Source organism: Pan troglodytes, chromosome 10 (genome assembly GCF_028858775.2).
Source record: "Pan troglodytes isolate AG18354 chromosome 10, NHGRI_mPanTro3-v2.0_pri, whole genome shotgun sequence".
NCBI classification, from domain to species: domain Eukaryota; kingdom Metazoa; phylum Chordata; class Mammalia; order Primates; family Hominidae; genus Pan; species Pan troglodytes.
Window position 1 is genome coordinate 19,757,740 of NC_072408.2, and position 23,475 is coordinate 19,781,214.

The window sequence follows — 23,475 nt, forward strand, 5'->3', positions numbered from 1 at the left end:
GACATTTGCGTTGTTTCCACTTTTTGACTATTATGAATAATGCTGCTAGGAAAGAACATTTATATACAAGTTTTTGTGTAGTCACTCGTTTTAATTTCCCTTGGGTATGGGAGTGGCCAATATTCTGAGGAACTGCCAAATTTCTTCCCAAAGTAGCTGCACTATTTTACATTCTTAGTTTTTGTTTTTCGTTTTTTTTTTTTTTAAATAAACAACCTTTAGGGTTTCCTCAGCGTCCCAGAGGAGGGCCTGCTTCCGGCACCCCGCCTTCGGGGCTGCCTCCGCATAGCACCAAACTCCCGTCCCCGCCATTCCAGGCCCTGGCACTTAGGAGCGAAAACTTCAGGTCAGGCGCACTTTGGGCCTCCAGCCCAGCCCCGCCTCCTCAGCGCTAGCTAGTAGGCAAAAGGAAAACAGCTGCCCCTTAATGAGGCTATGTGGACATTGTAGTTTTTTTTCCAGTCAGTAGCGCAGAGACTGTGATAAGAAAAATCACAATTCCCAGAATGCCGCGGTGCTACGGCAGCCGAAGGGGCCATTCCGTGTGCAGCGCTCCCGCCCACTCTCCGGTCTCGGCGGCTCTCCAGAGCGTCTGTAAACACCCAGAGACTGTCATGGAGGGGGAGGAGGAGGCGGCGGCGGCGAAGGGAGGCGTTTGGGGCCGCCTCCAGGGTCCGCTCTGCCATTCCTGAACTGGTCCCTCGTCCCCGTGACTCTGGCATCAGGGAAGCGAACTGTTAGGCGAGAGGAGGAGGCAGCCAGAACCATATCCCCTTCTTCCTCGGGGCGGGGGCCGGGCCAGGCCGGCTGAGCCGGGGGAGGGCTCCGGGAGGGAGTGCCTGGCCAGGCCGGCCTGTCTGCCGCGATGGATGACAGTAAGGTAAGTCTTGTGGTTTGCACGCGCCGCCGCCTTCTTGTCGCTCAATGCTAGTCCCGCGGCTGAACCTCCGCTATGTAGTTCACGCCAACACCCAAGAGACACCTGCCTAAAACATCCCTGCGCCTCTCCAGTCCACTGCCCGATGGTACCCAGCCAGGAAATCAGGGAACACCGGGGCTGCGTTTTTCCAGGAAGGGCCCTCTCTGGAAATTTTTCACTCCCAGGGCGTTTGCTAGCTTTCCAGGTAGTGCAACCCCTAGTCCTTAACTTGCCTGTCGAGATAAGAAACTACTGTACTTTTTCTTCTTGCACTTTTTTGCTGCCTCCTCTCTCCAGTTTGGAGACTTTAGTGCACGCTGAACCAGCCTTATTCCCCTTGACGATTCCACTTCTCTCAGGCTCCCTTACTCAATGCCCCATTCATATAATCAGTTCACTCCCCCTCTGAGCTATTTCCTGTGGTTGGTTGGAACACCGCTAAGCTCCTGTTGCTATTTGGCCAGTGTGGAGTTTAACCTCCACTAGAAAGCCTTCTCTAAAAAAATACTGATTTTCCTCTTGTTAACCTTAATAGCCCATCACCATCCAATTTCCCTGTCCAAATCACTTACTTTATGATTATAAAATAATAGATAATGTTCATTATTGGTTAATCCAAATAGTTTATCTATGTATAGCCTTTTTGTCTTTATTTATTAATTGAGACGGAGTTTCGCTCTTGTCGCCCAGGCTGGAGTGCAATGGCGCGATCTCGGCTCACCACAACCTCCGCCTCCCGGGTTCAAGCGATTCTCCTGCCTCAGCCTCCCGAGCAGCTGGGATTACAGGCATGCACCACCATGCCCGGCTAATTTTGTATTTTTGGTAGAGACGGGGTTTCTCCATGTTGGTCAGGCTGGTCTCGAACTCTCAATCTCAGGTGTCCGCTCGCCTCGGCCTCCCAAAGTGCTGGGATTACAGGCGTGAGCCACCGCACCTGGCCGCCTTTCTCTCTTCACATCTACCCACATTAGTGTTGTTTAGTTTTATTTCCTGAAGATAGGGATGGGCAGGGATTTGTTTATTGATGTTTCAGGTTGTTTTGGAATTGGACTTTTTTATTTTAAGGAATCAGACTTCTAAAATTTGCCAGTTTTTAAAGTAAAAACCGTCCTTCTTTGTGCTTCTCAGCGTCTTCTGTTTCACAGTCTTTGGCAAACTCTTTACGATAGCTTTGTCCTTTGTTTGGGTGTCTTTTTTTTTCTGCTGCTGCAGTTTTTGTTTCACATATCCTCAGAGAGATTCAAAAAATTTCCAACTTCTCTGTGTTCCTTGTTTTATTCTTTCCTTCTTGTTTTTTCTTCCTCTTCATGTAGAAGGCTGTGAGGAAGTGACAGATGGAAGGGAAAGCCCAGTGCAGTACTCTGGAATTGTTACTCACCTAGAGGAACGGATTGCTTGTGAAGTAGTAAACCCCTCTTAATAGGAAGTGGTATTTCCAAGACAGAAGGGGGGCGAGTTTCAGGAAGCTATCAGCTCATAAGAGTGCTTAATATGCTCAGTACACACATTAATTCCCTTGACAAGAATCTTGCCCTTGTTTGTTTACAACAATGCAACAGAATGCCGGATAACATTGTAGACTCTTCAGTTTTACCATAGTAACATTCGTGGGGTATGATATTGGGGAAGTGGTATTTCCAAGACAGAAGGGTAGCGTTCTAAAAGTTTTCCAGAAAAATCAGCAATTTTTTTTTTTTTTGCTTTGAATATTTCTTTGGGGAGGGGACATCACACTTCTTTCTTTTTTCTTTTTCTTTTTTTTTTTTTTTTGAGACGGAGTCTCCGCTGTATCGCCCAGGCTGGAGTACAGTGGCACGATCTCGGCTCACTACCGAGAATTGCTCTTGGGTTCAAGCAATTCTCCTGCCTCAGCCTCCTGAGTAGCTGGGACTACAGGCGTGTGCCACCACATCCAGCTAAATTTTTATTTTTCGTAGAGACAGGGTTTCACCATGTTGATCAGGCTGGTCTCAAACTCGAGTGACCTCAGGTGATCCGCCCACCTCGGCCTCCCAAAGTGCTAGGAATACAGGTGTGAGCCACTGCGCCTGACCAGGACATCACACTTCTACTCAATGAAGATAAACGTTTTTACACCTTTTGTCTTTTTTACCCCTATTATGCCACGAATTCATAGGGAATAAGTTCTAGTAGCTCAGGCTGTTTTCCACTGGTGGAGTAGGCTGGTGCTTCAATTGAACCCAGGTACCTTTCTTATTTAGTTTGCTTTTTTTTTTTTTTTTTTTGAAATAGGGTCTTGCACTGTTGCCCAGGCTGGATGGAGTGCGTTGGTGTGATCACAACTCACTGCAGCCTCGAACTCCTGGGCTCAAAGCAACCCTCCACCTCAGCCTCCCAAGTGGCTGGGACTACAGGAATGCACATCCATTCCTAGCTAATTTTTTGCAGAGATGAGGGTCTCACTGGCTTCTTTTTCTGATCATTTTCCTTCGCATGTTTCTGGAAGCTGTCAGCTCTTAAGAGTACTTAATATGCTCAATATACACATTAATTCTCTTGGCAAGAATCTTTCCCTTTTTTGTTTACAACAATGCCAACAGAATGCTGGGTAACATTGTAGACTCTTCCAGTTTTGCCATAGTAAGATTTGTAGGGCATTAGTGTTTGTTTTTTTTTTTTTTTTTTTGAGATGGAGTCTCTCTCTGTCCCCCAGGCTGGAGTGCAGTGGCATGATCTCAGCTCACTGCAATCTCTGCCTCCTGGATTTAAGCGATTCTCCAGCCCCAGTCTCCCGAGTAGGTGTGATTACAGGCATGGGCCACCATGTCCGGCTAATTTTTTTTTTGAGACAGGGTCTTGCTCAGTCGCCCAGGCTTGATGCAGTGGCGCAGTCTTGGCTCACTGTAAACTCCGCCTCCCGGGTTCAAGTGATTCTCCTGCGTCAGCCTCCTGAGTAGCTGGGATTACAGGTGCATGCCACCACAACCGATTAATTTTTGTATTTTTCTTAGAGATAGGGTTTATTAGAGCCTGCCATGTTGGCCAGGCTGACAGGGTTTTGCCATGTTGGCCAGGCTGGTCTCGAACTCCTGGCCTCAAGTGATCCGCCCACCTCGGCCTCCCAAAGTGCTGAGATTACAGGCATGAGCACTGCACCTGGCCAACTTTTTGCATTTTTTTTTTTTTTTAACAGAGACAGGGTTTCATCATGTTGGCCAGGCTGGTCTGGAACTCCTGACCTCAGGTGATCTGTGTAAGGTATTCCCTTTTAAACAGTCCCCATTCCATTGATGTCTAAAATATCAACTTTTTTTTTTTTTTCTTTGAGACGGAGTCTTGCTCTGTCACCAGGTTGTAGTGCAGTGGTGCGATCTTGGCTCACTGCAACCTCTGACTCCCTGGTTCAAGCAATTCTCCTATCTCAGCCTCTGAGCGAGGATTACAGGTGTGTGCCACCATGCCCAGCTAATTTTTGTATTTTTAGTAGAGCTGGGGCTTCACTATGTTGGCCAGGATGGTCTCAGTCTCCTGACCTCGTGATCCGCCCACCTCGGCCTCCCAAAGTGCTGGGATTACAGGCATGAGCCACCGCACCCGGCTACAATATCACCTTTCTTGTAGGTTTCCACGTATGTGGCCAAAGGAACAACTCCATGTGTTCTAAAAGGCCTGGAGAACATCTGTTGGTGCCTTTTCTCTTTGCCTTTGTGTTAATCATTTTGGTGAATTACTGGAAGATGGCAGTTCCAGCCAAAAGGCAGAAATAATATTTCATAAAAGTCTTTGCTAGCTTGATCTTTCAGTGTTAATTTTGAAATTAAATGTTAACACTGTATCCATTATCTTGACGAGAAAATAATACTAATGTTATGGGTATTTAAGGATGGTAGAAGAACATACTGTTCTTTATTTTTCCTAACTTGAGATTCAGAATATATTCTTTCTGATTTTCAGTTTTTTCCTTTTCAGACCTTTGAAACATTTAACAACTTTCTGAAAGTCTTCAATAATTTCAAATAAGTCAAAGAAAAATACATAGGATTTTGGGCTACTTAGCTGTAAGATCATATAAAGGTTATTTCTAAAACTAGCAATCTGGTGGGGTGAAGGAAGGTTCAAAATGTCATTGTTTAGCTTAAAAGAGTGAAGTTAAAATTTGAGGGCAAGCTATCCATGAATTACTTCCTAAAGGATACACAGGTAAGCACAGTGAATTTGATTCTCACTCTTTATTAATTCATTGTTTTTATAAGTACTTAGAAACCAGCAGCTTTAAAAACCTTAGTGAACATCAAAAAGAAAATTCATTTAAATGTCTCTGGATGGAGAGTGCCTCTGGAATACTCTACTTGCACTTTGAATACATGTTGTAGTTGTAGATGAGTAATATTTACATGTCATGTATAATACTGGACTCTCCTTCAACAGTCAGGCAGTGTGAAACTGTCCTTATGTAAGGCTTTGGCAGCTCCCAGCCCTGCGTTTTCTGTGCCCTAGTTATAATCCCACAAAATTGTACTGTCCTCCTAGTATATACAGACATAAACACAAAACACACTTTTCCCTCACATTCTGTATGAGTCACACTCTCTCGTCCCATTTTCCTCAGTGTAAGGGAAGACGAGGATTGGGGTTTGGAAGTATGGTGGCTGTGCCCGTGAGAGCATAAAGGATGATAAACTGGCTGACAGCAAGACCAGGGCAACAGGAAGACAGAGTAGGCAGGAACAGCAGTTATAGAGAGGTAGTGTTTGAGTGAGTAGGTCAGGAAACATGATGATGATAATGTGAGGGCCTCCCTTTATAAAGATTTTGTATTCTGAGTTGTTTTTAACCAGTGGTGATAAATGAGTTTGCTGCGAGTTCTCCACACTCTGCCATCTAGCTGGCTGGAGTGAGAGCAGGACAGATTTGAATGGGGAATAGCTTTGCCTCCCAAGTTTCTAGCAGTGTGCCTAATACAGCATAAAGTACTCATTTATAGAGATTGAATTGAATTGAATCAGGGTGACATTAAGGAGATTGCCCTGATGTACTCGGGCTTTATTAATCAGTGTGCTCCAGCTGAGCAAACCAGCCAGCACATACTTACAATGGCAAATGAGAGAAATAAAGCAAGAGACAGATTTGGCATCTCTAAAGTGGGGGTTTAGGAAAGTGTTAAGTAGCAGAGCTCAAATACTGAGTAGATCTCCTACTAGGCTAGTTGGCTAATTTATTTAACTTTTTTGAGCTTCCATTTCCTTATCTGTTAAATGTGGCCAATAGGTGAGGCCTTGGTGAAGATTAGGGTTGATACATTTAAAGCTCTAGTACGGACTCTAACACATAGTAGGCTCTCAAAACACGTTATCATTATTATATTACCTAACAGTGATTCTTTGGGCCTTACTATGGCGCAGTATGTCCCTGAGATGCTCATTTTAGTAATTCTTTTTTTTTTTTTTTTTTTTTTTTTTTTTAGTATTTATTGATCATTCTTGGTTGTTTCTTGGAGAGGGGGATTTGGCAGGGTCATAGGACAATAGTGGAGGGAAGGTCAGCAGATAAACATGTGAACAAGGGTCTCTGGTTTTCCTAGGCAGAGGACCCAGCGGCCTTCCGCTGTGTTTGTGTCCCTGGGTACTTGAGATTAGGGAGTGGTGATGACTCTTTAATGAGCATGCTGCCTTCAAGCATCTGTTTAACAAAGCACATCTTGCACTACCCTTAATCCAGTTAACCCTGAGTGGACACGGCACATGTTTCAGAGAGCACAGGGTTGGGGGTAAGGTTACAGATTAACAGCATCCCAAGGCAGAAGAATTTTTCTTAGTACAGAACAAAATGGAGTCTTCTATGTCTACTTCGTTCTACACAGACACAGTAACAATCTGATCTCTCTTTCTTTTCCCCACATTTCCCCCTTTTCTATTCGACAAAACCGCCATCGTCATCATGGCCCATTCTCAATGAGCTGTTGGGTACACCTCCGAGATGGGGCGGGTGCCGGGCGGAGACGCTCCTCACTTCCCAGACGGGGCGGCTGCCGGGCGGAGACGCTCCTCACTTCCCAGACGGGGCGGGTGCCGGGCGGAGACGCTCCTCACTTCCCAGATGGGGCGGCCGGGCGGAGGGGCTCCTCACTTCTCAGACAGGGCGGCCGGGCAGAGACGCTCCTCACCTCCCAGACGGGGTGGCGGTGGGGCAGAGACACTCCTCAGATCCCAGATGGGGTTGCGGCGGGGCAGAGGCGCTCCTCACATCCCAGACGTTGGGCGGCCGGGCAGAGATGCTCCTCACTTCCTAGATGGGATGGCGGCCGGGAAGAGGCGCTCCTCACTTCCCAGACTGGGTGGCCGGGCAGAGGGGCTCCTCACATCCCAGACGATGGGCAGCCAGGCAGAGATGCTCCTCACTTCCCAGGCGGGGTGGCGGCCGGGCAGAGGCTGCAGTCTCAGCACTTTGGGAGGCCAAGGCAGGCGGCTGGGAGGTGGAGGTTTTAGCGAGCCGAGATCACGCCACTGCACTCCAGCCTGGGCAACATTCAGCACTGAGTGAGCGAGACTCCGTCTGCAATCCCGGCACCTCAGGAGGCCCAGGCGGGCAGATCACTCACGGTCAGGAGCTGGAGACCAGTCCGGCCAACACAGCGAAACCCCGTCTCCACCAAAAAATACAAAAACCAGTCAGGCGTGGCGGCGAGCGCCTGCAATCCCAGGCACTCGGCGGGCTGAGGCAGGAGAATCAGGCAGGGAAGTTGCAGTGAGCCGAGATGGCGGCAGTACAGTCCAGCCTCGGCTGGGCATCAGAGGGAGACCTTGGAAAGTGGGAGACGGGAGAGGGAGAGGAGGGAGAGGGATCATTTTAGTAATTCTTAAGTATATGCTGTTGTATAAGATTTGTAACACCTACACTACCCTTTGCTCCAGACTATGCTCCAGATGGGACAGGGGCAGTGGGGTGGGACATAAAATGAACTTAAGCTCTGTCATTAAGTTAGATAGTGTGAGAAAGGTAGTCTCCTGAGGCCACCTCCATGTTTACCACTAGGAAAAAGTGCTTGTTTTTATGAAAATTTCTTCTTGGCCAGGTGTGGTGTCTCATGCCTGTAATCCCAGCACTTTGAGAGGCCAAGGTGGGTGGATTGAGTTCAGGAGTTCAAGATCAGCATGCACAACATGGCGAAACCCCATCTCTTCAAAACATATAAAAAATTATCCAGGTGTGGTGGTATGCAGCTGTAATCCCAGCTACTCAGGAGGGAGGCTGAGGCACAAGAATCGCATAAGCCCGGGAGGTGGAGGTTGCTGTGAGCCGAGATCACGCCACTGCACTCCAACCTGGGCAATGGAGCCAGACTCTGTCTCAAAGAAAAAAGGAAAGTTTCTTCTCCCTTGACCTGCTGCATTCAATTAGAAAATAGAAATGTGTTATTTTCAGAGGCTTTGATCATAGATAAAAGGTTCTTATTTTTTATTTTATGTTGGACTTTATTGAATGAACACATGAATAAATTGAAATATCCTAAGGCGTCAAGATCCAGTTGAGGGACTGATGCAGGAGTGGGCCAGCTACTGGCTGCAGCATGCCAATGTGAGCTGCCATTTCCCTCCACACTTCTTTTCTACCTTGTGTTCTACGTGATTATCTGGAAATGAGGTTTCTTACACTTTCCTTACCCTTTTAACCCCCTCCCTCTGCCAAAGTCTTCTGATTCTTTCCAGTTCTGAGTAGTGCTGGTTCTCAAAAAAATTTTAATTTGGCAAAAAAATCTCTTTGACATTCCCTCATTTATCTTTTGGCTCCTTAACCATCCTCTGCTGCAGTTGGAGCTACCTTCCTTGGGCCGTGCCTTATAGCCCAGACATTTTCTGCTTTTCCTGTCCTCTTACTCAACATCAACACTTTTCTAGAAGACCAAGACAAAAGAGCCATGTCGTCTATTAAACAAATCTCTGACAGTAGACATTAATGTGCTTGCTTGCTTTTCTTTTCTTTTCTTTTCCTTTTTTTTTTTTTGAGACGGTCTCACTCTGTCACCCAGGCTGGGCACAGTGGTGCAATCATGGTTCACTGCAGCCTCCACCTCCCTGGCTCAAGCAATCCTCCCACTTCAGCCTCTGGAATAGCTGGGATCACAGGCGCCTGCCACCATGCCTGACTAATTTAAAAATATTTTTTGTAGAGACAGCCTGTGTTGTCCAGGCTGGTTTCAGACTCCCAAGCTCAAGCAATCTGCCCGCCTCTGCCTCCCAAAGTGCTGAGATTACAGACATGAGCCACCATGCCCGGCCGCCTTCCTTTCTTGTCTAGGTTACATGCACATTTCAACTTGAGTACCTCTACAGATAATTCAGAAACCAAGGAGTAATTTAAATACCACAGAAACCAGTTGAAATCTAAGTTTAAATAACCTTAATCTAAGTTTAATCTAAGTTTAAATAACCTTATTCAGAATGTTTTGTCCTCTAAGATTTTCAGAAAAGTTTATTTATTAATTCATTCAACATTTGTTGGACACCTGATATGTACGAGGCATTGTGCTAGGCATTGGAGTTGCAAAGATGATTAAGAGTTTGTAACTGTTCTCGGGGAACATTTTATTGGGTGAGGCAGACAAATAGAAAAGTAATTACAATACAGTGAGGTAGAAAATGAGGGCAATAGAGGCAAAGTTCTTTTGGGGCAGTAAGAGTGGGTGCTTAACTGTCAAGGAACGTCAGACATGGGTTTACAGAGTAGGAATGAATCTTTAAAGAACTGGAGTCCCCTCCAAAACAGGAAAGATGGAATATCCTGTTCTAAAGCATCTTGCACAGTAAAGTAAGTATTTTGGTACAGCTAGAGAAGGATCGACAGACTTTCTGTAAAGGGCCATGCACACCATATGGTCTCTGTTGGAATTATTCCACTCTGCCATTGTATCATGAAAGCAACCATAAGCAGAATATAATGAATGGGCATGGCTGTGTTCCAGTAAAACTGTATTTTCAAAAACTGGGCCAGGCACAGTGGCTCACGCCTGTAATCCCAGAACTTTTGGAAGCCAAGGCGGGCGGATCACCTGAGGTCAGGAGTTCGAGACCAGCCTGACTAACATGGAGAAACCCCATCTCTACTAAAAATACAAAATTAGCTGGGCATGGTGGTGCATGCCTGTAATCCCAGCTACTCGGGAGGCTGAGGCAGGAGAATTGCTTGAACCTGGGAGGCAGAGGCTGTGGTGAGCCGAGATCACACCATTGCACTCCAGCCTGGGCAACAAGAGCAAAACTCTGTCTCAAACAAAAAAAAAAAAACAAAAAACTGGCAGCAGGCTGTATTTGAGTTGCCAGCAGGGCGGTGATTTATTAACCCTGAACTACAGCGTAAAGCACAAGTAGAGGTGTGGTCAGAGATGAGGATGAAAGATAAGCAGGGACCAAATTACAATATACCTGGTAAACAAGGCTGACAAATTTGGGTCAGTATCTTTCAGAGTGGAAGAGACCTGGTGAATCAGATTCTTTCGGGATAGGGTCTGGGAATTTAAATTTTAATAGGCTTCCCAGTTGAGTGGCTCTTATGTGTAATGAGGTTTGAAAACCAAGGCCATAAATGTTGGGGAGCCATTGAAGGGTTTTAAAGCAGAAGTGACAAAATCTGATTTGTGTTTTTGAAGAAAAATGCCAATGGCTATATGGAGAACAGATTAGGGTGAAAATGTAGGAACTGGGACAAGACCAGAGGCAGATGGTCCAATTATGAAAGAACATGGGTTTTAGCATATGACTTGAGTTCAAATCTCATTTTCACCCTTTCAAACTGTTGTGATTTTGGACAGATTATTTAATCTCTTCAGATATTACTTTCTTCAGATATGGACTGGGTGTGTTAATAAGGACCTTATTGAGTTATTGTGAGAATTAAATGTAATATATGTGTGATCCCATACCAAAATAACTTAATACATACTGAGTTCAATAAATCCTGGTCTTTTCTGAATTCTCACTGGCATGGTTAGATTGCACAGAAGAAAGGCCTGGACTGAAGACCATATTAGAGACTTTACAATGTAAGTTGCAGTTGATGCGGCGTGCATAAAATTCTGAAAAGATAAAGAGTGAAGAGAATAGAGAGCTAAAGAGAACCCTGGAAAACTCTAAAGTGATCAGAAGATTCTTGAAGAATAGGACTCAGCAAAATAAACTGAAAAGAGAGGTCAGTGACGTAAGAGAACCAGAAGACAGGGCTGTTAATGCCATCTAAGAGTGGAGAGACTTTTAAAAAGAGGACTTACCAGTTGCAGGGGATGGGGGAAGGGATAGGGGTTGAGAGGAGAGGCAGAAGTTAACTCTCAGGCTAGAGATGCCTACTTGATCTTTCTCCTGTCGACTAGAAAAACTGGCAGAAAGGTTAGCAGGAAGATGTGAGTAGACTTTGCTGCTTTCTGTAGATCTGGCAAATATAAAAAGAGAAGAAGCCTAACCCACAGCTGTGAAGGAAGTTACGGGAGCCTTAACATCAAATGAAAACGCCACTGCTTGTTTTTTTTTCTTTAAAGTGGTAAAGAGCAGTGGCTAGCCACATTCATATTTATCTTAATTTTTCTTTAATCCGTGGGAGATAACTTTTCTCTTTATGTTTTTAAGAGAAGGACAAAACAAGCCCTCCTGTTTTCCTTTTTGGCTGAGGCTGCTGGTACTTCTTCATCTAAATACAGTAGTTCTCTTAACTTTAACAACTTGAAACTTTTATTAGTTGCCTTAATTAGAGCATCAGGATGTAAATAAGTGTAAAAAGGGTGATAAAAGAAGAGTTCTTAATTGCTTTTCGGATTTTACATCCCTGAGAGGGAGCATTTCTTTGTAATAACTTCTTTTTTTTTTTTTTTTGTAACAACTTCTTTAAAGTTGTTGGTGGTAGTAGTATCAGTTTAAATCACTTTCAAAATATTGCTGATTTTTCTTTTTCATTTATTCATTAAATTATCAATCTTTTAATAAATATCTCTTAAATGCCTGGCTCTGTGCCGGATACTATGGGGTTGCAAAAGAAGTAGAAAACACAGCTTCTGTGCTCGAGGAGCTCAGACTACTTGGGGAGATAGAAAAATGTGTGAGTCCACTAAAAAAAAAAATATAACAAAGCATATAAATTCAGTGTGTTATTAACTCTGTGTTCCAGAACTTTGAAGAAAAATGACTTATGGACTAAGGGTGGTGGTCAGTGAGAGCTTCAGAGAAAGAGGGCTACAGCTGATCTTAACAAAATAAAACAAGATTTTCCCTTTTGGATGGTGGGAGGATAGAGGGAAAATAGAAATGTAGGTGTAGTTAGAAATGCAGGGGATGGGGTTCAGGCTGGTGGTCTCTAGGGAGACTGGCTTGAGTTGATACAGAGGGTGCCTGCTGGGGATAATGAAAGAGAGAACTGGCTTTTTGTGGGAATCCTGGATGCAGTGGGCTGAATGGTGGCCCCTAAAGAGATATGTCCATGTCTGAATCCCTGGAACCTGTGGTTATCACCTTATATGGTAAAACAATGAAATTACCTTGTATGGCAAAAGATGTGATTAAGGATTTTGAGAAGAGGAGCTTATCCTCCATTATGTGGATGGGCCGTAAATCCAGTGACAAGTGTCCTTATAAGACTAAGGTAGAGGGAGCTTTGATGGACAGATGAGGAAGCAGCGTGACCACTGAGGCAGATTGCAGGGATGTGGCTACAAGTCAAGGAATGCTGGCAGCCACCAGAAGCTGGAGAGGCAAAGAATGGATTCTTCCCCATGACCTCCAGAGGGAATGCAGCTCCACCAGACTGCCCCAGTCTGGACTTCCAGAGCCAGAGAATAAATTTCTGTTGGTTTAAGCCACCACATTTGTGGTAATTTGTTACAGCAGCCCCAAGAAATGAGTATACTGGATATGGTGACTTAGTAAGTAGTGCTGAGCCAGAGGTCTTTTCTTGAACTTGAGGGTGACATGGCCAGGGGCCATTAGAGAAAATTTATTATTTCTATAATGATCAGGTATTACTTTTTTACAGGGAAGAAAAACACCCTAAACTTATTAAAAGAAAGGTTAATCTGGCAGCTCTTTGCAAAATGGATTGACTAGGGAAGTGGGGTGGAAAAGGAGAGATGGTGGGGAGATGCACTGGGAACCTATTGTAACAACCTGTGAGTAGTGCCCTGACTGGTATTAGGGAGTCAGTGAAGCAGGATATTTCCCTGACCCTTTCACGGGACTCACAACGGGTGCCTCATATACTCAGCCCACCACTCTCAACTCCTTGCAGGAGGGAGCATGTGAGCAAACGAGTGAGGGAACTGGAGTGAATGAGCACGGGAATCGGCCAGCTGCTTTGGTGCTAGCAGGAGTGAACTTTATGCAGGCCCAATGGCAGCATCCAGGTAGGGGTGCCTGAGACTTCCGAAGCCCCAGAGGGAGTGTTACAGTGCTCTTTGAGCTCTGCCATCTGTGGATAGCTCAACTGTTAATAGCTCAGTGGACTCTTTGCCTTTTCTTGTGAGGCAACTGCCTTCCACCAGCAAGGACAAAGGGCCAGTGTGATAGCCTTTTGTATCTGCACTTGTGGCTCCCAAGCTCTTATCCAGCGTCCAGGTAAAATGAGGTCACACAAATGAATTGAAGGATGGTGAATGCAGGGGATTTTATTGCTGATGAAAGTGGTTCTCAGCAGGAGGGGGAACTGAAAAGGGGATGGGACTGGTAGGTAATCTTCCCTTGAAGTCCAGCTGTCTCCAGCCAGACTCTTCTCTGAAGTTATGCCATCAAGCCATTCCTCTGAAGTCAAGCCACTTCTCTCTGACATCTAGCCGTAGTCTCGTCTACCAGTCTCGTCTGGGGGTTTTATAGGCACAGGATGGGGTGGGGCAGGGCCATGGGTGATTTAGGAAAAGGCAACATTCGAGTGGGAAAACAGGGATGTAAGTTCTCATTTTGGGCCGTCATTTCAGGCTTTTCGGCTTGAGGATGGGGTTTTGTCGGGGACCCACCCTTTTCTGTCTAGAATTTTCTGTCCCCTGTCCCTCTCAGTAGGAATGGAGAAGAAGAGAAAAATCAGAGGTTTATAAAGGAATACATTGGCATCACTTTAGTGGGTGGGCATGGAGAATCACAATAGCAGAGGGAAACTTCAATGAGGTGTAACATGAAAAAGTTTATTAGTTAACCTTCTCAGCATACCCCTTAACTGAGAGCCTAATATCAAAGTGAGTTACATTAAGTGAATGACTGTATAGCATAAATACAGCAGTGCATTTAATGCACCTGTCAGTGTTAGAGCTTTTTCAGGGAATTATATGATCAGATTAATGTGTCCTGTCTGAGATGTGGATGGTAATAGGCATGCTTGATTACCTTCTGACAGGTTGCCATGATACAAATCTAGGGACTTGGGTTCTAGTCCTTGCTCTGATGGAAGTCTCTGGACTAAAATCTTGTCATCTATGAAATGAAGAGATCACATATCCTTATCTGTGTCTATGTATACACATCCCTCCACCACCAGCATTCTTGTCTATATTGATATTCTGCTATCTGCAATGTTATTGTTTATTTCATATCTGCTTCTTTTCACTAGTCTAAATACATTAAGGTTAGGTGTCCTATTGTTTTGTATTTATCCCTAGAGTTTTACAGTGTTTGGGACAAAGTGGGTATTTAATAAAGGGTCATTGAATAAAGGAATTAATGTGCTCCTCTTTACCTGAAAAAGATGAGAATAATAGTGCTTACCTCATCTGAGGTAGTGTGAAATAACATGAGATAGCGTGTAGAGTGCCTCACTCAAGGCCTTGTTCATAATGAGCGCTTTCTGACCACACACCCTGGTTTAGCCCCGAATTTATGTTTTTATTCTGTTTGTCCTGAAAAATGGGAAGTAAATGGTCCAAGAATCTTTGGAATAGGATTAAATGTGGGTGCTGGAGGCTTCCTCATTTTAAGAAGCCCCAGTTAACTCCTAAAGAGCATGCAACTATAATGATATGTTCTCTTTCTGTGGAAGTTAAACTTGTTGACTGTGAAGCCTAGGCCATCCATAATTTCCTCAGGCCTTTGCAGACTGATTTCTATTTTGTCTTTCGCTGTAATGGTTAATTATAGAATTATCAGCAATCCCTCCCTTGATTAAATCCAGTTTTATCTTAATTCTCAACCTTAAAACTCATGAGTTAGAACCTTATGCTTGACCGCTCCCCTCCAGAATACTCATTCTTCTCATAAGCTTCTGTATCTGTGCTACCTTGATTCTTTCCTTTCAGCTATTTTTGCTTTTTCAGGCTCACTAGGCAACCATGTCTTTTTAAAAAATAATTGCTTTATTGAAAGGTAATTCACAAACCATAAAATTCACCCTTTTAATTTGTTCATCCTGTGATTCTTAGTATATTCACAGAATTGTGCAATGATCATCACTATCTAATTCCAGAACAGTTCTATCACTCCAAGAAGAGACTCTTACAAACAAACTGTGGTACATCCCTCAGGCAGAACACTATTTAGCAGTAAAAAGAAACGAGTTGCTAGGTGCACCTGTAGTTCCAGCTACTTGGGAGGGTGAGGCAGGAGGATAGCTTGAGCCCAAGAGTCTGAGACCAGCCTGGGCAACATAGCGAGGCCCTGTTTCTTAAAAAAAAAAAAAGAAAAGAAAGAAAGAAAAAGAAAAATAAACAAGCTATCAAGCCACGAAAAGTCATGGAGGAGCCTTAAATGCATATTGCTAAGTGAAAGGAGCCATTTTGGAGAAGGCAAAACTGTAGAGATAGTAAAAAGTTTAGTGATTGTCAGGGTTTCAGGAGAGGGAGGAAGAGAGGGAGGAATAGATGGAGCACAGGGGTTTTTAGGGCAGTGAGACGATTCTGTATGATACTGCTTATCAAAATTCATAGAATATACCACACCAAGAGTGAACTCTAATGTAAACTGTGGACTTCAGTTACTAATAATAAATCAATATTAGTTCATCAATTATAATAAATGTACCACACTAATGAAAGACGTTAATAATAAGGGAAACTGTGAGAGTGGAGAGGGGATAGTATAGGAACTCCCTGTACTTTCTGCTTAATTTTCCCTTAAACCTAAACAGCTGTAAAAAAATAAAGTGTATTGATTTAAAAAAGAAAAAAAGAAACTCTGAGGCCATTAACAGGCACTCCCCATTTTTTCTTCCCTTCTCAGCCCTAAGCAACCATTAATCTACTTTAAGTCTCTATAGATTTGGAATAATACAATATGTGGCCTTTTGTATTTGTCTTTCACTTAGCATAATGTTTTCAAGGCTATCAGTGTTGTACCACGTGTCAGCACTTCATTCCATTTTATAGCTGAATAGTGTTCCATTGTATGGATGTACTACTTTTTGTTATCTATTCATCAGTTGATGGACATTTGGGTTGTTTCTGCTTTTTAGGTATCATGAGTAATGGTGCTGTGAACATTGATATAAAAGTTCTAATGTGGACATATGTTTTCATTTCTTTTTGGAATATACCTAGGACTGGAATTGCTAGGTTATAAACTTTATGTTTAACTTTTTGAGGAACTGCCAAAATGTTTTCCAAAGTGGCTGCACGATTTTACATTCCCACAGCAACTTATGAGGATTTCACTTTCTCCACATCTGCACCAGTACTTGTTATTGGTTGTCTTTATTTTTGAGACGGAGTCTCACTTTGTTGCCAGGATGGAGTGGTGCAATCTTGGCTCACTGCAAACTCCAACTCCCGGGTTCAAGCGATTCTCCTGCCTCAGCCTCCCGAGTAGCTGGGCCTACAGGCACGCGCCACCATGCCCAGCTAATTGTTTTTTATTTTTAGTAGAGATGGGGTTTCACTATGTTGGCCAGGATGGTCTTGATCTCTTGACATTATGATCCGCGCACCTCAACCTCCCAAAGTGCTGGGATTACAGGCGTAAGCCACCATGCCTGGCGTTGGCTATCTTTTTGATTATGTAAACATCCTAGTGGGTGTAAAGTGATATATTTTGTGGTTTTCATTCACATTTCCCTAATGACTAATGATGTTGAGAATTTTTTCATTTGCTTATTGGCATTTGTATATCTTCTTTGGAGGAATGTCTATCCAAATCCTTGCCCCTTTTTAAAATTGGGTTGTCTTTTTATTATTGAGTTGTAAGAGTTCTTTATGTATTCTAGATACAAGTCCCTTATCATATTTGTGATTTACAAATATTTTCTCCCATTCTGTGGGTTGTCTTTTTACCTTGATTATCCTTGAAATACAGTTTGATAGCTTGTGCTTATCATATCTAAGAAACCATTGCCTAATCCAAGGTCATAAGGAGTAAATCCTCTGTTTTCCTCTAAGTTTTATAGTTTTATCTCTGACATTTAGGCCTTTGTTCTATTTTTTTTTAATTTGAGACAGGGTCTCACCCTGTCATCTAGGCTGGAGTGCAGTGGCACAAACCCAGCTTCACTACAGTCTTGACCTCCTGGGCTCAAAAGATCCTCTCGCCCCAGCCTCCCAAAGTGCTGGGATTACAGTGTGAACCCCTGCACCCGGTTTGTTCAATTTTTAATTTTTGTATATGGTGTGAGGTAGTGATCCAACTTAATTATTTTGCAAGTGGCTATCCACCTGTCCCAGCACCCTTTATTGAAGAGACTATTCTTTCCCCATTTAATTGCTTTGGCACCTTGTCAAAAATCAATTGACCATAAACGTAAGGATTTATTTCTGGATTCTCTATGCTTTTCCATTGGTCTGTATGTCTGTCCTTGTGCCAATATTACACTGTCTTGATTACTGTAGTTTTCTAATAAATTCTGAAATCAGAAAGTGTGAGCCCTCCAATTTGCATCTTTTTCAAGATTGTTTTGGTTATTCTGGGTCCCTCATATTTCAATATGAACTTTAGGATTAGCCTGCCAATTTCAGCGAAAAGGTAGCTGAGTTTTTGATAGGAATTTTGTTGAAACTGTAGATCAATTTGAGGAGTATTCCTTTCTTAATAATAATAAATCTTCCAGCCCACTAACATGGGCTGCCTTTCCATTTATCAGATCTTCTTTAATTTCTTTTAATGATATTTTGTGGTTTTTAGTGCACAGATTTTACGCTCCTTATGCTAAATTTATTCCTGAGTATTGTATTCTTTTTTAGGCTACTATAAGTGGAGTCATTTTCTTAATTTCATTTTCAGATTGTTCATTGATAGTGTGTAGAAACACAACTGATTTTTGTATATTGATCTTGTATCCTGGACCCTTGCTCTACTCATTTAGTAGCTCTAATAGGTTTTTTCAGGGGGGAAAAAATTCTTTTGGATTGGATTTTCTATATATAAAATCATGTCACCTTCAAGGAGATAGCTTTACTTTTTCCTTTCCTTTCCTTTCCCTGAATGCTTTCTATTTTTTCTCGGTAGTTCAGTGTTAAATAGAAGTGATGAGAGAAGACAAGATTGTTGCCTTATTCATTATCTTTGGGGGAAAGCATTCAGTATTCCACCATTAGTAAGATGTTAGCTGTGGGTTTTTTGTAGATGTCCATTATCAGATTGGGGAAGTTTCCTCCTATTTCTAGGTTATTGAATGTTTTTATCATGTGAAGGTGTTGAATTTCTGTCAAGTCCTTTTTTTGTGTGTGTGTGAGATGAACATGCAAGTTTTGTCCTTTTTTTCCTATTGATACAGTGTATTATAGTAATTGATTTTTCAGATGTCAAACCAACCTTTATTCTTGAGATAAATCCCTTTTAGTCATGGTGTATAATCTTCTTTGTTGCTAGATTCAGCCTTCTAGTATTTTATTGAGGATTTTTTGCATATAAATTCACAAGACCATATTGGTCTGTAGTTTTCTTCGGATATCTTTGGTTTTGGTTTCAAGTACATATTGGCCCCGTGGAGTAAGTTGAAATAAGCTTTCTCCTATTCCACATTTTGGAAGAGTTTGTGAGGTTAATTATTTAAATATTTGGTAGAATTCATTAGTGAAGTCATGTAAACCTAGGCTTTTCTTTGATTACTAATCGAAGAAAATTTTTTATTACTGATTGTGTCTTGTTATTGCTATAGGTCTAATTCAGATTTTCTATTTCTTCTTGAGTCTTTTTTGCTACTTTGTGTCTTTCTAGGAATTTGTCCATTTCATCTAGGTTATCTAGTTTTTTTGGCATGCAATTTTTCCTAGTATTCCTTTGCATCCCTTTTATTTCTGTAGTGTTAGTAATGGTGTCTCTTTCAGTCGTGATTTTAGTATTTTTGAGTTTTTTCTTTCTCTAATGGTCCATCTAGCTAAAGGTTGGTGAATTTTGTTGATCCTTTTGAGGAACAATCTTTTGGTTTCATTGATTTTTGTCTGTTGTATTTCCATTCTTTATTTTATTCATCTCTGCCTACTATTTATTATTACATTCTATCTGCCTGCTTTATGTTTAATTCGCTCTTCTTTTGCTAGTTTCTTAAGGTGGAAGATTAGATTACTGATTTGAAACCACCTTTCTTCTTTAAAACAAACAAAAAGTTGTGTTCCGCTCCCTCTGAGGAATGCTCCAGTTGTACCCCATGAGTTTTGGTATGTTGTATTTTCTTTTTCTTTCATCTCAAAGTATTTTTCTAACTTCCCTTGTAATCACAATTGCCATCTGTTTTCCTCAAAGTATTTTTCTAATTTCTCTCATAATCACAATTTTCTTTGACACATTGGTTATTTAAGAATGTCTTTTGTTTTTTAACTGTCATTTATTAAATACTGATTACCAGGTACTAAGAATTATATGACACAGTTCCAGGTGCTTACTTTGAAAAAGTCATGACCTTTAGTTTAGCTTGTCTTAAAAAAGAAAGTGTTTAAAACAGGGAGTTGGAAAATTGGGACCTTTAGTCTTGCTTGTAATCAGTAGACTTTAACACTTTTGACATATAATGAAGACAGACTTAGTATTTCAGAAACCTTACTGATGTCTAACATCTTTAATAGCCCACCTTTGTGAAAGAAGCTCTCTGTGAAGGGTAAGAAAAATCACTGGCTAGCGGGTTTCTTTTCTAAGTGATTGGAGGTAGGGAGACAGGTCTTTATTGTTTCCCTTGGGCTCACTGTCCGCATCTCACAAATGTGCTCTAGGGCAGAAAAAGACATAAAATGGATAGTGGGTAAAGAGGTATACTGTTTTAAAGCCAGCTGTTTAAATTTTCACATGACTCTATGTCAGTAGAAATAAAATTAGAACAGGAAAAAAAGCTAGATGTGTGGGGTTATTTTCATAGTTTTCTTTGGAGTTTATGTTGGTATGTGAAAGTCAGTACTTTTGTTTACCCATATTAATATGCTTCCTCACAGAAGTATCAGGAAAGAGCAAGGGAACAATGTGGTTATCATTGAGTTTGTGAAAACTATGAATTGTGAAGAATGGTCTTTTGGCCCAGGAATTAGTGGGCTTGATTTCAGTTTTAGCTGCTGGTTCTTGGTTCCTAATTAACGCCCCCTATCTGTTCCTCAGTCTTTATGGCTTATGAAATTTATAAAGTTTAGTAGTTAAGGCAACTGGTACTAACCTACATTTGTATAATACTTTTTTCTCTTTTATTTTTTTAATCTGAAATTCCTTTTACCAAATACTTTTTTTCTTTATAAAGTAGTCTCATATACATTGTTATAGCTAAGATTTACAATAATCCTGTGTTATACTTACTCTCTTAGAACTTTAGGCATTAGCTGTTACAAAAAGCCAAAACATTTGGTTTATTACTGAGAAAAAGTTAAGCTAGAGAAGTGGTGATTATGTGGTTTTAAATGTAACTTTATAGGAAATGACATAAAATACAGAAACCTTGGATTCATATACTATGCCTTTCTAATTTAAAAAAAAGGAATAACACAGTTCCAATTAAAATATTTTGCTGCCATAAAAACTAAACAAAGGGTTATAGCTTTTATTTTATATTTTTATGATTGCTAGGTTTGTTTCAAAAATCAGTGAAGTCCATGAAGTACACTATGTTCTCTTTCTGGCGTCTCAAAAGCAGCTACTCCTGAATTAATTAAAAACAGCAATATATGAGGTATTGGATTATAGTGTTGTATGATTAATGACTCATTTTACTGCATAAAGAATAGATGTCATTATCCATTTATTTCACTACAGACATGAGTTCTTGATGTAATATATAAGCTTTTCAAAAAGTGTGTTCAATAGTAAATACACTTTGTTTTAACTCAGGGTGATTTCAAAATATTTTATTAAAATTATGTGATTGATGAGATATAAGCATAATTTTAAATTTAACCCATTTTAATATTTGGATGAACTAGGTCATCCTGCAATTGCTTTCAAATATTTGGCTCTGAAGAAAGTTTCATTTTTATATATATATATATATATATATTTTTTTTTTTTTTGTTTCAGCTGGGGTCTTGCTCTTGTCATCTAGCCTGGAGTGCAGTGGCCCAATCTGGGCCCACTGCAACCTCCACCTCCCAGGTTCAAGTGATTCTCCTGCCTTGGCCTCCTCCCAAGTAGCTGGGATTACAGGTGCCCACCACCGTGCCCGGCTAAGTTTTGTATTTTTAGTAGAGACGGGGTTTCACCATATTGGCCAGGCTGGTCTTGAATTCCTGACCTCAGGTGATCCACCTGCCTCGGCCTCCCAAAGTGTTGGGATTACAGGTGTGAGCCACCACGCCCAGCTAGATGTATATTGTTATAATGTAATAAAAACATGACGATTGGTTCAGGCCCGGTGGATCACCTGAGGTGGGCACCTGTAATCCCAGCTACTTGGGAGGCTGAGGCAGGAGAGTCGGTTGAACCTAGGAGCAGGAGATTGCAGTGAGCTGAGATCGCGCCATTGCATTCCAGCCTGGGCGACAAGAGTAAGACTCCGTCTCAAAACAAACAAACAAACAAAAAACATGACGATGATGCAGAAGAGAAAAGCTTTAAAAGACCACGTTTTGAAAACTTGAAACTAACTTGGAAGCAGTACTGAAGAACCTGGCTTTAAGACGATGATGGAAAGGACAGATTTTTTTTCCCCAGAGCCTTGGAGTAATCTGTCTCATTTCAGAGCCACCCCACAAAAAATGCTAGATACAATGGTTGGCCATCATGATGTGACAGAGTTTGGTAAATGTGGCTGATTCACATTTAAAGCTTGGTTTTCTTGACCTAACTATTAGACTTAGTAATGATCTCATCTTTTTAGGGTACTTAGCATTGTGAATGTGATACTAATAGTGATTTCAAACAAATCAGAGTTTTTGTATCCAAACAGATACTGACACTTTGAGTTTTGCTATCTGGGAAGGCACCTACATTTATTCTAATGATTTGCCAGTGTTTGAATTTTGCATCTTCTCTTTTAGAATTGCCTTTAAAGCCTTAGCAATATTCCTGTCAGGACACTAAAGATATAAAATGTTTATTCTTCGAGGGCGATTTTCAGAAAGAGCTAGACATCAGTCATTCAGAACCATGTCAGAAAAATGAAGTGGATAATCAGATTGGGAATTTGAAGAATAGTGTATAGCTCTAACATATTGTGTTATGCCTTATAAAACTTATAAAAACTGGCTCCAATACTACTTTCCAGAAAATCTTTGAACTGTGGCATTATTGGAATAAATGTACCCCCTTTCAAGGTGACTGCATTAAAGAACGCTTACTTGATGTGTAAGTTCAGGTTCAAGTGTTTAGTAATTCATCATCTTTACCATATAGTTACATCTTGCATAAAAACTTGGGAAGGTTTCAAAGCTAAACAATGAAGAAGATTAAATTACTTTGGCAGTCACCTAATAATTGTGCCTAGGCAGGTAATTGAGTAACAGGAATATTGAGAGGTTGCTTTATGACATCAGTGGGAGCAGGGAGAAATCTACTGAGACAGTTGAGGCTTTCTGTTTGTTCCTTTGGGCTCAACAAATTTGAGGGAATTTATAGCCAAATTCCTTAGGATACATATTTATGTATATATATATATACAATTTTATACACATATTTTATATTTTATTATCTAATTTGAAAATCATAAAAATATAGGTGAGGAAAAGCTATTTATAATTACACCTATCAGAGAAGTCTTCACTGACCTTGTTAACTTCCTTTCTTCTATGTATTGTCTTATAATGTTGAGATCATAATGAACTTACAGTTTCGAATGTTGAGTTCTTTAAATGTATTTTGTTGCAATTATTTTTCTCAAGGCAATAAAAACTTCTTCATGAGTCCAGGCACAATGGCTCACACGTGTAATCCCAGCACTTTGAGAGGCGGAGGCAGGAGGATCGCTTGAGGCCGGGAGTTTGAGACCAGCCTGGTCAACATAGCAAGACACCATCTCTACAAAGCGATTTTTTTTTTTTTAATTAGCCAGGCATGGTGATGCTCACCTGTAGACCCAGCTACTAGGGAGGCTGAGGCAGAAGATCACTTCAACTCAGGAATGCAAGACTGCAGTGAGCTATGATGGTGCCACTGTGCTCCAGCCTGGGTAACAGAGTAAGCGAGAACCTGTCTCAAAAAAAGAAAAAAAAGTGGGGCCTGGCACCATGGCTTACTCCTAGCACCTTGGGAGGCCAAGGCAAATGGATCACTTAAGCCTAGGAGTTGGAGACCAGCCTGGGCAACATG

At 41.7% G+C, this 23,475-nt stretch overlaps 1 protein-coding gene across 2 annotated transcripts in view; it reads left to right on the forward strand.

Annotated features, from left to right (window-relative positions):
• The first annotated feature begins 504 nt into the window (after window positions 1–504).
• CREBL2 (cAMP responsive element binding protein like 2) overlaps window positions 505–23,475 on the forward strand; it is a 32,925-nt gene continuing 9,954 nt past the window's right edge. The window contains exon 1 of one of the 2 annotated variants that reach the window (XM_001153386.5): window positions 505–880. In XM_001153386.5, coding sequence (XP_001153386.1) covers window positions 866–880 — 15 coding nt within the window. In that variant the 5' untranslated portion in view covers window positions 505–865. Of the gene's footprint in view, window positions 881–23,295; window positions 23,344–23,475 lie in introns of those variants that run through there. The other variant, XM_063785460.1, reaches the window with a different exon arrangement.